Here is a 16,400-nt window from a genome sequence, read left to right on the forward strand (position 1 = left end):
GACGCGGGATGGAGAGGACACTCAACCCACGCCTGTGCCAAGTGAACCAGCTCAAGTTCTTTCGACCATGGGATTACTTGTAGGATTTTAACCCTGTTCGCTTATTTAATGCTTTTCCACAGGCTTCGGTTTTCTTTCCTCCACTTTCCCCTTCCTTGAAAATGCATCCTTCCCCAGGTCATCTGCTTTACACAGGTGGTACCTAGAGCCTTCTGTCTACCTGTTTTTTTTAAAGCTACTGAACCAGGCCCTGATTTGTGTGACGCTACTGCTTATACTATCTGGGTGTCCCAAGAACCTGTCAAAGACATACTGAAATGAGCTTCACCTCATCATTCTCCTGCTCGTCTCCTGGTTTCCATATTACCATTAGAGCAGCAGCATCCACCCGCCACCATATTGAAAACTCAGACTAGTCACCAGAGCCGGTGTGAAGTCTCTAAAAGTCTAGAATCCAAACCCTCTGTTCTGTTTCCGAATGCCCCAGATTAGGCCATTCCTCTTTAAGGACTATTTCAATAGCTAGAAACTATCGATTCTTACTCTATTCCAACGTTTTTCTGCTCAGGCAGCAGGGTTTTTTGTGGAAAGTCTCATAACCTAAGGATGACATGCTATTTGGCAAACAAAAACGTTTTATTTCCCTTTGGGTAGGAATTTTTTAAGTTGATTTTTAAAATCTGACCATGTTATTCCCCTGTTAAAAACTCTGATGGCTTCCTTTTATCTATGTAATCATCATGGACGACTACAAAAGCTTGGACGATTATAAAAAGCTGTCATAATCCGGTTGAGCCTCACCTAACCATTTCATTTTCAATAGACTCTTCTATTCAGCCACAGAAACCTCACGTTCTAATGAAGCACAGATAGTGTCCTGAACACACTTTGAGATCATTATGGCCCAGAGAAATAAACAATGAAGTTTCCCCCTTATATAATACTGAAAATGACAGTATTACTTTTCTTTGGAAAGTGGTCTGAACTCCAAGTAGTAGGGGTATGAATGGTTTTAGCCTATCTTTAGAAAACTTTCTCCTCCCCTCTTTACCTATCCTTCAATTAGTGAAATCTTATTCATCTATCAAATGCTTCCTGTAAAGAATTCCTCACTTCTTCTCTAAGTCTCCACGTATTTAATTGATATGTCCTAAAACCATTTAAGACATTATGACTCCTTCATAAGGATGACCCCACATTTTGTGAATTATTTTATATATGTTGTTCCCTCCCTACTCCCTAGTACATTAATATTTCTTTCATAGCACACAAGTTGTAACAACATATCTGTTATTCCTCACTGTACTCTTCCTGAACAACAGGGACCATATTTTTCCCATTTTTGTATCCCCAGTGCCTAGGACAGTCTGGTATATAATAAGTAGTAAATGCCCAATAAATATTTGATGATGAAAGGTGATCATATTATTTCTGATTTCTCTAAATTGGCAGCTCTGTGAAGGCAGAATTCTATCTTAAGTCATATTATCACTGAATATAATTATGAGCATATATTGTTTCAATGAGTGCTGTCTTTAAATGATTTTATATTATCCACTCTCTACTTGTTACTGAAGTTAGTTTGTTTTGTGTTGATCACTGATAGAAGATTTAAGTCAGAAGGGGCTTCATCATTTAATACAACTCATTTCCTATAGATGAAGATTCTGAGCCAAATGAGGCCAGGTGATTTCCCTATACCAGCTAGGAAATGCTGGGTCTGGAACCAAATTCTCAGTTTTCTTAGATTAACCAGACTTTGTTAGATTGAATTTATGAAACGACTTTTAAAGCTTTCATTTTTTAAAACAATGCCTGCAAGGGCACCTCATAATCCAATATTTATTACAAAAAGCTTTTTTTGTAATACTACTCTGTAAAGAGATATTTGAAGTTCCTGTTCTTAAGTTTGCAGTTTTGTGGAAAGTCTCATAACCTAAGGATGACTCATGCTATTTGGCAAACAAAAACGTTTTATTTCCCTTTGGGTAGGAATTTTTTAAGTTGGAATTTTACCTCATTTTATTTTACTCTTAATTTTAAGTTTAAAAATCTATAAAGTTTAATTAGAGATCTTCAAATGTAAGTTTTACTTTTTTTATTTCTAGGTGTTCTCATCGTTTTTATGAGTTTCACCATCTGTAGTTAGTCTTTACCAGCAGTCGTGGTTTAATCAATTAGTAATACAGAGGAATCATTAACTAGGAGAAAATGTCAAGTCTAAGAATGAAAGAGGCAGCCCTTATCTATCTTGATAGAAGTGGAGGCCTTCAGAAGTTTATTGATGATTGCAAATATTACAATGGTATGTGCAGCAAAGATGGCTTTATTTTAGAAACTTTGAAATAATTCCTGTATATAACTATCCTCATTTTTATATTTATGGATTTTTTACAGATTCAAAACAAAGTTATGCTGTCTATCGATTCAATATTTTAATAAATCCCTCTGATGTTGTTGAATTAGATGCTGAACTAGGAAATCACATTTTACACCAGCCTTTAAAAGCTGCTCAAGTATTTCAATCAGTAAGTTAAAAAGAAAGAAGTAATTTTATGCCACATGAAATTTTTCATAACTTTTTTGTTTGTTTGAAATTACAGGTCTGTTTTACTGCTGTTAAAACTCTCTCATTAATTGGACAATTACAAACTGAAACCCAAGTAAGTTTTTGTTAAATTTAACAAAGAAAACTAAGGTGCAGTACTTCGAAGATGACTTGTGTATTTTTATTTTTAAATGATCTTAATATTATTATGTTCATATATTGTTTTGTTTATTAAAAAGGACAATACATATTTTTCAGAGTTCAATGGACTATCTTAATATGCATCTTTGCTTTCTATATTGTCACTTATAACATTAGACATTTTTATAATAAAGCACTTAAAACATACTCCAAATTAAAGAGAATACATTGAATTTCTGTATGTCTATCAATAATTTAATAGCTTACAGTATTTTGCCATACCTGCATCATCAATTTTCTTGTCAAATATTTTAAAACAAATTCCAGACATTTTATTATTTCACCCCTACCTACTTCAGCATTAAACTATAAAAATTGTGGGTATTTTTCTTATATAACCACAATGCCATTTATCACCCCTTAGAAAAATAACAATGGTTCCTAGTATTGTCTATATCCAGTCTATATTTAAATTTACCCAGTTGGAGTCTTAAGAATGTCAGCTGATTTGCTCAAATCAGTATCAAAACAAGGTCTACACATTATAATTGGTTCTTATATATCACTGCCTCTTTTAATCTAGAGCCATTTCCTCCTCTTTCCTTTTTATACTGTTAAGTTTTGAAGATACTAGTTAATTAACCTGTGGAATGTCTCATAATCTGGATTTGTGTGATTATGTTCTTGTGATATTTAACTTACTCTTCTATACCTCATATTTCTGGAAAATAGAAGTTGGCCCTAAAGACTTAATTAGATTCAAGTTCAACTCATTTTGACAAAAATATATCATTGTGCCGTGTATTTCATTTTGCACTACATTAGGAGAACTATAGTACCTGTTGTCCCGTAGCAATGCGTGATTGCTAAATCACAACTGATCAGTGAGTTCAGGTGATCTCAGTCTCTTCCCTCCAACAAAGGGCCTCCCATCAACTTTCACCTAATAGTTTTTGCTGCCATTGATAATCGTTGCCTAGAATCCATTATTTCATTAGGAGTTGCAAGATTATGATTTTTCTAATTTTTAGCAACCTTTCTGACTTTATTAGCTGAAATTATTCTATAAGAAAAGTTTTCTTTCATCAACTATTTGACTACCCTGAAATACAATTTGTACAAGAAAGGCAGAATAAATGTTTAATTTTTTCCATTTATACATATTCAGAGAGTAATGAGTTGAGATCTAGCATCCTCTAAAGGTAAACATAAGTTTTTTGTTTTTTGTGTTTTTTAATTAAGAGGAACTCATAACTTTTTAAATATATCTGTTGTATTTCAATGAATTTTTGGCATTCTTTATGACCCTTACATGTTCCTACCTTTGGTCTTTGGGAGTCTCTTAAAATTTGCTCCTGTGTCTTTTTGACACATCCTATAGTTTTTTATAGCTCCCTTGGTTTCTGGCTCAAAGAGATGAATCAGATCCTGATATATTTTCTGCCCAGACATGAAATCAGCCATTTCCCCTGAGGAGCTCTTGTTCCTTTTAGTGAGAAATGATATTTAGAGATCACAATCTGGGCACTAAAGTTCATTGCTATTGGGTTCTCATTGTTTTATAAGTCTTTTCAGTGGATACAGTGAGAAAATGTGTATTTTTAAGGAAAAATAATGAGTTCATAATTAAAATGTAAGATTATAAGGGTTTTGAATCTTTAATTTTATATTTTAAATCTTTTATGCATAATATTTTGGTTGCTGATAACACTAACAAATCATTTATTTACCCTACAAATATACCTTCTTTATTGTAATATAATTCAATAATATAAGTTCTCTGCAATTTTTATTAATACAATTTTAATTTTCTTATTAGATTAATATAGTGCTGAAGTTAACACATTTACCTCCTCTGCCAAGTTATAGTCTTGATCTTTGTGAGTTTCCACTTGATTATACATCTCAAAGGTTTTTTATGATGCAAGGAATAGTGATTGCAGTGACAACTGTAACCAAGTATACGCAAGGTGCAAGATTTCTTTGTTCAGATGAAGCATGCCCTCTTTCAAAAGGTAAATATTAAAATTAAAATTGAAACATCAAAAGCAATTTATTGTTTAATCCTGAATCATGTTTACAATTAGTTATGACACATTCACAGAAGAGAAAAAATGGAACAAAATAAGGCGTGTCTTAATATTTATAAAGTTTACATGGCATATCTTTAAATACATTCCTTCTTCACTTCTCCCCCTCAACTCAATAGGTGCTCCTGTATTGCTGAAGTACTTGCTCTTCTCACACATTGTCTCATGACTCTTCATGCTGCTCCCTCTCCATGTAATGTCCTCTCTTAACCTTTTGGCTTAATCCCATTTCAGTCCTTCTCCAGGATACCTTTTCCTTTCATCCCCACCTTTCTTCTCTCTGAACACTCTGTAAATAATACAACATATTGAAATGATCTGTTTCTTATTGCTACCTGTTGAAATTGTGTGTTTAACCATATCACTAGTGCCTTAGCACAGTGCCTGGCAAAAAGTGGCCATGCAATAAATGTTAATTGAATTGCTTGAACCCCATGCAAAATTCATTTTCAAGGATTGAAAATAGATAGTTAAATCTAAAAGCAGATTTAGCTTACTTCTGTGTTCTTTCAGGATTTCAGTACATAAGAGTGCATATGCCTGGTGCTACAGAATCTGCAACAGTAAGGAACGACTTTTTGTGTAATCTATGTTCATCTTCACTTCAAGAAGACAGAAAATTCAGAGTACTTGGTGGTAAAAATACATTTATATTTTTAATTACAATTTTTAAAAAGTTTGATATTTTAATGTGGAAATTAAATTGAATATATATTCTAATAACTATTTTATGCTCTTTGCTTTAAGATAAACAGATAGTTGAAATTATTACTGCAAAGGCACTTCATGCCTTTCAAGGATATTCTAACAATCAGCCATTTAGGTTTCAATCTCTTACTATTTTCCTAAGAGGTAAGTAAGTTCTGTTTGAATTAAAAGAATATTGCTATAAAATAGGTAACACATTTAATTGATTTGTTTATGCTGATATATTATAAATGGTACTTCTGTAAATTAAGAATAGTAGGTCTTATTCTTGAGTATATAAAGAATCATATTTAGTTAATGTATCAGTTATTCACTTAGTCATACAACACTTAAAAAGATATTAGCACCTGCTATGTCCCAAGCTCTATGCTAAATCCCAGGGTCACAATTATTTATACTAATGAGCTCCCATTATTTTATGTGTGTGTCTTATGTAAGTATTGGAGTTACTGTTTTGAATATAAGCTTCATGAGGGTAGGGAATTGGCTTTTTTACTGCACATAGTAAAAACTCAATAAATATTGGTTAAATGAATGAACATTGATGTATAATTGATATATAAGAATTATTGCATGGCTAAAAGACCTGTGATTAAACAGAGTCTGCCTTGATGGAAGAAATTATCAGTATCAATCACCCAGGGAAGAGGTGAGTCTTCACTGAGAAGGCAAAACTGTGCAAATGAGAATGAGGCTCAGCTTCTTTTCTTGGGCTGATATTGTAGGAATTAAACTGTTGAGGAGAGATCTTAGATATCAACCATGTATAGGAAACTCTGGAGTTAGAAAAGTAGAGCCTCAAAGAACTCTTTTCACCATGCCTGACAAGGATGAGGCAGACATGTAAGCCAGATATAATATGTAATTTTTATATAGCACCTTCTACATGCCAAGCACTCTTACTTATATTAACTCATTTAGTCACAGTAACCCTATTGAGTAGATTCCATTGTTTTCCCCATTTTACAGTGCAGAACCCAATGCACAGAGAAATTAGGTAACAGTCACTGAACTAGTGACTACATGGCACAACCAGGATTCAAACTTGGACATTCCAACCTCAAAGTCTATGCTATTGTATTAAATACTACATATAAACCATACAATATCGAAATATATTTAGCCATCTGACTTATATTTTAGTAGAAAACTCTTCAAGTTAATTCTATATAGAACCCAAATATATTTTTAAAGATGAAGTTAGTAAAAGTAGGCCTTTGGGGGTTCACATCAGAAGAAATACCTAGACTTCTCAGCCTCTTGCCTTCCTTTTGACCTTTCCTTGACTTCAGGACATATCCACCAAACTATAAGATTCCACAGAACAGTTGAAAAACTGTTCAATTTTATTTTTCCCTTGTAATTCATTCTGTATTCTTTAGTTGTTTTTGTTGTTTGGGTGGGTGGTTTTGGAATTTTTATTTTTTGATTCTTCACTTCCAAGTCTATAGGGTTCACAAATATGCTCTTTGAAGCTGAGAGAGAGAGAGAGAGAGAGAGAGAGAGAGAGAGAGAGAGAGAGAGAAGAAAATGGGGATCACTCTTTGATCTTTACAGAGAGAAGTTAATCCTCGCTCCTTCTTGTACTCCTCTTTCATAGCTTCACAACCACCCAACTAACAGTTTAATTGTAAGATCAATATTTTTAGTGTATGTTTTTAAAAATGAATTTTGAACTTTGCAAAAGCTTTGCCCAATCTGTAGATATGAGAGGACCCTAGTATGTATAAGAAGGAGACATTGGGGAGACTGACCTACCTGTAAATTTCTGTTTTGCTACTTACTATTTAGCCTTGTGCAAGTTACTTAAGCTCTTAGTTTTTTCATATATGAAATGGGGCAACAATAGTTGTCTTACAGTTAACAATTAGGTACTGTATGTAAAAGTACCTTGCCTACATTGTAGACAATGAATGATACCTTCTAAAATTATTTTCTTCCCAAATAATATTATTACTTAAGAGGTCATTTTTATTAACATTCTTGTCATTTTATGCAAAGAATTTCATCTTAAGTAGAATGATCTTTTTTCCTTTGATTGTATTATAGGAGACTACCTTGTTGCTATGTTACATGCTTCTTGAAGTTAATTCATCATTACCTGTAACTATCAAAATTTTCAGGAATAAAATTGCCTCAATTTACATATTTGTGCCAGTATAGATGGATAGTATACTAAACGAAAGTAAATACAACTAATTCAACTACTAAATTGTTGAATTCGTTTTAGATCTTTGAAGCATATGATCATGGAAAAAGTTTGTTTAATAAATACATTTTATTTTATGTTTAATAATTTTAGATGAATCAGTGAATAAAATGAATATAGGAAATGAGTATAAAATTATTGGAATTCCAGCCTGTGTAAAAACCTCACAAACTTCTGTTTGTATGGAGGCAAATAGCATCACTTTTTGTAATCCAAAAGGTAAGGAAAATGCTAATATCATGTATTGACATATCTAAGTTTAAGTCCATTTGTTCAGGAAATAAATACTGGCTGCCTATGTGCTGGACACTTTTCTAAGCACTAGGGATACGGATGTGATCAGGACTGTCAAGGTTCCCACTCTTAAATCATATGGTAGACAGTCAATAAACCTGTAAACTAATCAATAGGATGTTTTCAGATAATAAATTCTATGAAGGAAATAAATGGGAAAATGTAGAACCTTGTCCATATGAAGGACTAGTTTCTTTTGGCCAACTCTTACTTTGACTTTTTTGTAATTAGCAATGAGAAAATGTTTCAGGATGCCAAGAGTTAGAGATTAGTTAAAAGGGTTTTCTACCCAACCCTTTATTTTCTAGCTTAGGCAATCCTAAGTAACTGTATAATCTGATAAAAAGAGCCAAATAAAATAGCCCAGTGAAAGTAAAATTTTCTCTTCGGAGTTCTTAACCAATCAAGAAATAAGACAAAATAAAAAGACATATGGGGGCCAAAATATCATTGTTACTACTGATAATAATTTCTTTTAACTACTCTCACATAATCAAGCATTCAGTAAACAAAAGTGGAGGGCAGTAGAAGTGCCTACTCTTCTAACTTGGCACACAAATATCTAAATATAGGAAAGGTAAGTTAAATCTTGAATTAGAGTTAGATTTTTTTGGAATCGCTAGATGACCCATGCTGAATTGAAATACAAGTGGATTCTAGATACCTCTGCTTATCTTGAAGAAAAGAGCTTCTTAAAAGAATAAAAATGTTGAACTACAAAAGCACTAATGGACAATAGACATTTTAGTGTTCTTTTAAATGTTTTTCAACCATGAAGTGTTTCCAGATTTATTGATTTGGTAGCAGAACATGATTTAAATGTAGGTGGAAAAGTATGCTTTCCCATGCTGAACTCCAGAATTAGGCAGATATTACCACCCATATGTGGCAAGAATTACACTAAGGTAGACCTCCCTTGGTCCATGGGCATGGATGAGTAGGGGTTATCATTTTCCTGTCATGACAGCCCAAAAAGAAGGAAAGAGGGCCTGGGTTATAGAGGCACACTATTCCTTCCAAACTGGCCATGAATTAAATCACACATCCCTTTCAGGAGTTGGACAGAATGAGGGAATAGAGAAGACCTAGAATATTACAGTATAATATGTTGTACAGTACTTTAAAAGTAGTAGACAGATGCACCCCTATGTTTATCACAGCACTATTTACAATAACCAAGAAATGAAAGCAACCTAAGTGTCCATCATTAGATGAATGGATAAAGAAGATGTGATGCATACACACAATGGAATATTATTCAGCCATAAGAAGAAAACAAATCCTACCATTTGCAACAACATGGATGGAGCTAGAGGGTATTATGTTCAGTGAAATAAGCCAGGCAGAGAAAGACAAGTACCAAATTATTTCACTCATATGTGGAATATAAGAACAAAGGAAAAACTGAAGGAACAAAACAGCAGCAGAATCACAGAACCCAAGAAAGGACTAACAGTTACCAAATGGAAAGGGACTGGGGAGGATGGGTGTGAAGGGAGGGAGAAGGGTGGGGAAGAAGAAAGGGGGCCTTACGATTAGCATGTATAATGTAGGGGGGGCATGGGGAGGGCTGTGCAACACAGAGAAGACAAGTAGTGATTTTACAGCATCTTACTACGCTGATGGACAGTGACTAATGGGGTATGTGAGGGGGACTTGGTGAAGGGGGAAGTCTAGTAAACATAATGTTCCTCATGTAATTGTATTAATGATACAAAAAAAATGGAGTGGGAGAAGGAAAGGAATGTGAGTTACAGATCCTTAAATGGGAATTGTTGATTTTTTGGCAAGAGAGTTCTCACCAACAGGCAAGGGTTTATCTAGCTGTACATGGGGAGAGAAGGAGCTGAGAGTGGGTGTATCCTAAAGGCAAAGTGGAATATGGTGCTTGTAGGCTGTGTTCTTGGTTTAAAAAAATCAGAATGGGAATGCATGCATATTAGACTGCGTTTATATAATATATGCAAACTATTTAGCCTAGTATCAGCTGCTCAAATTATAGCTGAAAAATAAACATCCAAGCTACTTAGAAAAAAAAAAAGTAGTAGAGTATAAATCATACCTTTTAACAGCAACATTCAAATATTTCCGATTCTTGTTAGCCCTCATTAAAGGTGATATTATTTCAAACATGGAAATATAGAAGCAAACAGTACAATACAGGAGCCACATGATCTGATTTTGCTTACATGGATCTTAAAGTAAGAATGAGGGATTTGCTTGCAATTCCATGTAGACATACAGAAAGACTGTTTCCTTTTATTACAATCCCTGGGATAGAAACAATAGACCAGAGTGACCTCCAATCATAATACAAATCTGAATATGGCATCATTAAAAGAACTGCAATTTGATGTTTTAGGTAAATGGAATTATGTGTTTCTAATGTCATCTTCTTGTTTTAAACTCTTTTTAATATATGTGTTAATATTTGCTTTCAGTACCTTCAGGACCTGAAATTAGCGACAATTTCAGGTATCTCCTTACTTTGACTTCCAGCTCATACTGGAAGTTTGCAGCAATACTTGCCAATATCTTTGCATCACAAATTGTTCCTCTTGGGACTTATAATTTGCTCAAGCTCTGTTTGCTGATGAGTCTAGTACAGACAAGTAACCATAATAAGGAGCTGGAAGATTACCTGGATATTTTAATCATAACAAGTGATACTCTACTTGTAGACAGGTAAAATAGTGACGTACTTTTTCTCAAATTATAGATTGGTCACAGATTTGCATAAATCCTTTCCAAAAGCATCATTAAAAGGCAAATATTTAGAATTTATCTGGGCAATATAAATAACTTAGAATTTTATCAGTGAAGTTCAAAACTTTTAAAACATGGAGTAAAAAATGGACTATTTGCTTTCCAACCACTCAAAATTTCAACCTATTTTCCCACCCAGACCTTTACAAATAAATGCATCCTTCATAGCCTTTCTTTCCCAATTCCTAGCTCAGTGTTCTGCTTTTGTACTTTGTTTTCATTTTAAAATAATCTCCTCACTAAGAACCAACAAGCCATTTTTTTTTCTTCAAGTTTCCATTCATTAATATGGATTCAGTGCACCCAAATAAGGCTGCCAAAAGTACTAAACTTACATTTTGGATTATCACCCTAACTTCAGAATAAGTCTCTCCTAGGCATTTGGGGCTCCTCACTAGCAAGTACCCTTTTTAAAAATTACTTAAATGTCAAAAAGCTAGGAATAAGCTTCTTATATTAATATCTTATATGGAATTGTAAAGCAAAAACAAATTCATGGAATGAATTTAAAATTTTTTAAATAAAATTCAAGTTAATTTTAACTCAGTTGGACAGATGACGTTTTGCTAAAATTAAATTGCAGTAAATGTGGCGCTGACTGCTACAAATTGCTCCAATTTAATCTCCCACTAATGAGTATGAAAGTATTGTTTCCTCATAGCCTCCCCAACAGTGCATGTTATCAAACTTCCAAAATTGCCATCTGTTGGGTAGAAAAATGGTATTTTATTTTAATTTGCATTTATTTAATTGGAAGTAAGTTTTGGCATCATTTAGAGCTTGTTAAACACTTGTATTATTTTTCTGTGAACCTCCTTGACCATTGTGCGTTTTTCTATTAAGTTGTTTATTTCTTATTGATTTGTGGTATCTCTTGTAAATTAAAGCCTTTATCTCTTTTCCTGTTTGTCATTAACCTTTGGTTTTTTCTAAAATGGTCTTTGGGGCTGTATGAGAGATTTGTCTTTTGTTTTGTTTTTTAAGTGAAATTTATAATACAGTGAAATAACCAGATCTTAAGTATATAATTCGATGAATTTTGACAAACGCATGCACTCCTATAGCCAGCACCACCACGATATTCAGAGCATTTCCATCACCTCAGAAAGTTCCTTCATTCCCTCTTCCAATCAGTTCCTATCTCCACAGGTGATTTCTGTCACCATAGGTTAATTTTCTTATTCTTCAACTTTATATAAATAGAGTCATATAATGCATACTCTTTTGCATCTAGTCTCTCACTCAGCATGTTTTTGAGATTGACTCAGTTGTGTGTATCAGTAGCTCATTGTTTGTATTGATGAGTATTATTCCATTATGTGAATATGCCAGATTTTTTTTATCCATTCTCCTAGTGATGGACATTTGGGTCTTACACATTTTGACTATTATAAATAAAGCTGCTGAAAACATTCTATTACAAGTCTTTTTGTGGACGTATTTTTCCATTAATCTTGAATAAATTCTAGTTGTTTTTATCCTCACCAACATATGATGGTGTTAGTCAACTTCAATTAAGCCATACTAGTGTGCATGAAATGGTATCTCATTATGGTTCTAATTTGCATTTCCCTGATGACTACTGATTTGAACTGTTTTTCATGTGCTTATTGGCTACTCATGTATCTTCTTTTATGAAGTATTTTAAGTTCTTTGCTCATTCTTACTTTCTTTTACATTAAGGTTTAGTTGATATATACAATATTATATTAGTTTCTGTTTTACACATAGTGATTTGACAATTATATACATAATGCACTGTTTGCCACAGTAGGTGTAGTTGCCATATTTTTTATTACATACAAAGTTAGTTTTTATAATATTATTGATTATATTCTCTATACTGTACTTTTCATTCCAGTGACTTATTTATTTTTTATTGTACCCCTTTATCCCTTTCACCTATTCTGTCCACCCCCCCACCCCCCTCTTCTCTGACAACAACCAGTTTGTTCTCTGTATTCTGTGTTTCTTTTGTTTCTTTTGTTCTTTAGATTCCACATATAAGTGAAATCATATAATATTTGTCTTTCTCTGTCTGATTTATTTCTATTAGCATAATACCCTCTAGGTCTATCTATGTTGTCATAAACAGCAAGATTTCAATCTTTTTTATGGCTGAGTAATATTCCATTGTGTACATATATAGATATACCACATCTTCTTTATCCATTAATCTATTGGTGGATACTTTGATTGTTTCCATATGTTGGGTATTGTAAATAGTGCTGCAATAGACAAGGAGTGCATATATCTTTTAGAATAGTTTTTTGTTTTCTATGGGTAAAGACTCAGAAGTGGAATTACCAGATCATATGGTATTTCTACTTTTAGTTTTTTGAGGAACCTCCATACTGTTTTCTATAGTGGCTGCGCCATATTACATTCTTACCAACAGTGCACAAGGGTTTCCTTTTCTCCATATCCTCACCCACACTTGTTATTTCTTGTCATTTTGATACTAGCCATTCTGATTGGAGTGAGATGATATCTCATTATAACTTTGATTTGCATTTCCTTGTTGATTACTGATGTTGAGCATCTTTTTGTGATCTATTGGCCATCTGTAGGTCTTCTTAGGAAAAATGTCTATTCAGGTTCTCTGCCTATCTTTTAATCAGTTTTTTTTCTTTTGGTGTTGAGTTATAAGAGTGATTTATATATATATATATTGGATATTAACTCCTTATCAAATATATTATTTGCAGTTATGTTCTCTGATTCAGTAGGTGGCTTTTTCATTTTGTTGATGTTTTTTTCTCTGTGCAGAAGCTTTTTAGTTTGATGTAATCCCACCTCTTTATTTTTGCTTTTGTTTCCCTTACTTTAGGGAGACATATAAAAAAAATTGCTAGGGCTGATGTCCAGGAGTTTACTGCCTATGTTTTCTTTTAGAAGTTTTATGATTTTAGGTCTTACATTTAGGTCTTTAATCCATTTTGAGTTTATTTCTGTGTATGGTGTAAGACAGTGGTCCAATTTCATTCCTTTACATGTTGCAAAGGTTTTCCCAACACTATTTATTGAACAGACTGTCCTTTCCCCATTGTATATTCTTGCCTTTTTTGTCATATATTAATTGACTGTATAAACATGGGTATATTTCTCGGCTTTCTTTTCTGTTCCATTGGTCTGTATGTCTGTTTTTGTGCCAGTACCACATTTTTTTTTATTACTATAGCCTTGTAGTATAGTTTGAAATCAGAGAGCATGATACTTCCAGATTTGTTCTTCTTTCTCAAGATTTCTTTTGGCTAATTATGTCTTTTGTGGTTCTATACAAATTTAGGATTATTTGTTCTAGTTCTGTGAAAAATGCTATTGGTATTTTGATGGGAATTGCGCTGAATCTGTGGATTACTTTGGGGAGTATGAACATTGAAACAATACTAATTCTTCCAATCAATAGGCTTTGAATATCTCCATTTAGTTGTGTCATCTTCGATTTCTGTCATCAATGTCTTATAGTTTTCAGATTACAGGTCTTTCACATCCTTGGTAAAATTTATTTGCAAGTATTTTATTCTTTTTGTTGCAGTTATAAATGGGATTGCTTTTTTAATTTCACTTTCAGCTAGTTTATTAGTTTAAAAAACACAACAGATTTTGTATCCTGCAACTTTACTGAATGCACTTATATAGGGGTTTCTATATGTATTACCCCGTCATTTGCAAATAGTGACAATTTGTTTCTTCCCAACCAGGTTGGATGCCTTTAATTTCTTTTTCAAGCCTGATTGCTGTGGCTAGGATTCCAGTACTATGTTGAACAAAAGTAGTGACAGTAGATATCCTTCTCTTGTTTGTGATCTTAGAGGAAAAGACTGAGATTTTCACCATTGAGTATGACATTAGCTGTGGGTTTGTCATATGTCATTTATTATTATATTGAGGTGTATTGCCTCTATACCATTTTGTTGAGAGTTTTTATTGTGAATGGATATTGAATTTTGTCCAGTGGTTTTCTGCAACTATTAAGATGAATAAATGGTTTTTATCCTTCCTTTTGTTAATGTGGTGTATCACATTGATTCGTGGATGTGGAAATATCCTTGCATCCTTGGAAATAGTCCCACTTGATCATGGTGAATGATCCTTTTAATGTATCATTAAATTTGGTTTGATAATATTTTGTTGAGGATATTAGCATCTATGTTATTCAGAGATATTGGTCTATAATTTCAGTTTCTTGTAGTGTCTTTGGTTTTGGTATTTGGGTAATGCTGGCTTCAGAGAATGAATTTGGAAGCATTGCTTCCTCTTCTGTTTTTTGGAATAATTTGAGAATGATAGGTGTTAAGTCTCTAAATATTGGTAGAATTCACCTGTGAAGCCACTGGTCCTGGGCTTTTGTTTTTTGGGAATTTTTTGATGCCTGATTCAATTTTGTTACTAGTAATCAGTCTGGATTTTCTATTTCTTCCTGGTTCAATCTTGGAAGATTGTTATGTTTTTAGGAATTTATGCAATTCTTCTAGGTTGTGCTATTTGTTGCCATATAATTTTTCATAGTAATCTCTGTGTATTTTTGTGGTGTATCATAGTATTTCTGTGATATCAGTTTCAGTTCTACTCCTTCATTTCTGATTTTATTTATTTGGATCCTTTATCTTTTTTCCTTGATGAGTGTGGCTGAAGGCTTATCAACTTTTTTTTTTTTATCTTTTCAAGGAACCAGCTTTTAGTTTCATTCACATTTTCAATTTTTTTAGTCTCTATTTCATTTATTTCCATTCTGCCCTTAATTAATTTTTTCTTTCTTTTTAACTTTGGGCCTTGTTTGCTCTTCTTTTTTTAGATCCTATAGGTGTAAGGTTAGGTTGTTTGAGATTTTTCTTATTTCTTGAGGTAGGCCTATATCACTATAAGCTTTACTCTTGGAACTGCCTTTGCTGTGTTCCAAAGATTTTGAACCATTGTGTTAATATTTTCATTATTCCCTGGGTATTTTTTTATTACTTCTTTGATTTATTGACCCATTGGTAGTTTAATAGCATTTTTTTTTAGCCTTCAAGTGTTTGAGTTTTTCCAGTTTTTGCTTGTAATTGATATCCAGTTTCATATTCTTATGATTGGAAAAGATGCATCATATGATTTCAGTCCTCTTAAATATATTGAGACTTGTTTTGTGGCCTAACATGTGGTCTAGCCTAAAGAATGTTCCATGTGAGCTTGAAAAGAATGTATTCTGCTCTTTTGGGTTGGAGTGTTCTGTGTGTATCTGTTAAGTCCATCTGGTCCAATATGTCATTCAGAGCCACTGTTGCTTTATTGATTTTTTTGTCTGGATAATCTATACATTTATGTAAATGGAGTGTTAAAGTCTCCCACTATTATTTTATTAATGTCAATTTCTCTCTTTATGTCTGTTAATACTTGCTTTATATAGTTAGATGCATATATGTTGGACGAATAGATATATAAATTATATCTTCCTGCTGGATTAGTCCCTTTATCAATATGGAATACCCTTCTTAGTCTCTTGTTACATTTTTGTTTTAAAGTTTATTTTGTCTGATATAAGTATTGCTACTGCAGCTTTTTTTCACTTCCATTTGCATGGAATTTTTTTTGCATTCCTTCACTTTCAGTCTGTATGTGCCTTTAAGTTTTCAGTGAGTCTTTTGTAGGCAGAATATAGATA

The 16,400-nt window shown here is 33.1% G+C and overlaps 1 protein-coding gene across 1 annotated transcript in view; it reads left to right on the top strand.

Annotated features, from left to right (window-relative positions):
- Nucleotides 1-16,400, top strand: part of MCMDC2 (minichromosome maintenance domain containing 2) — a 57,545-nt gene that overhangs the window by 15,642 nt on the left and 25,503 nt on the right. Inside the window, exons 2-9 of the mRNA XM_073229607.1 lie at nucleotides 2,109-2,305; nucleotides 2,398-2,528; nucleotides 2,604-2,663; nucleotides 4,509-4,704; nucleotides 5,293-5,415; nucleotides 5,527-5,631; nucleotides 7,790-7,915; nucleotides 10,432-10,675. Coding sequence (XP_073085708.1) covers nucleotides 2,212-2,305; nucleotides 2,398-2,528; nucleotides 2,604-2,663; nucleotides 4,509-4,704; nucleotides 5,293-5,415; nucleotides 5,527-5,631; nucleotides 7,790-7,915; nucleotides 10,432-10,675 — 1,079 coding nt within the window. The 5' untranslated portion in view covers nucleotides 2,109-2,211. The remainder of the gene's footprint in view (nucleotides 1-2,108; nucleotides 2,306-2,397; nucleotides 2,529-2,603; nucleotides 2,664-4,508; nucleotides 4,705-5,292; nucleotides 5,416-5,526; nucleotides 5,632-7,789; nucleotides 7,916-10,431; nucleotides 10,676-16,400) is intronic.

Source organism: Manis javanica, chromosome 2 (genome assembly GCF_040802235.1).
Source record: "Manis javanica isolate MJ-LG chromosome 2, MJ_LKY, whole genome shotgun sequence".
NCBI lineage: Eukaryota > Metazoa > Chordata > Mammalia > Pholidota > Manidae > Manis > Manis javanica.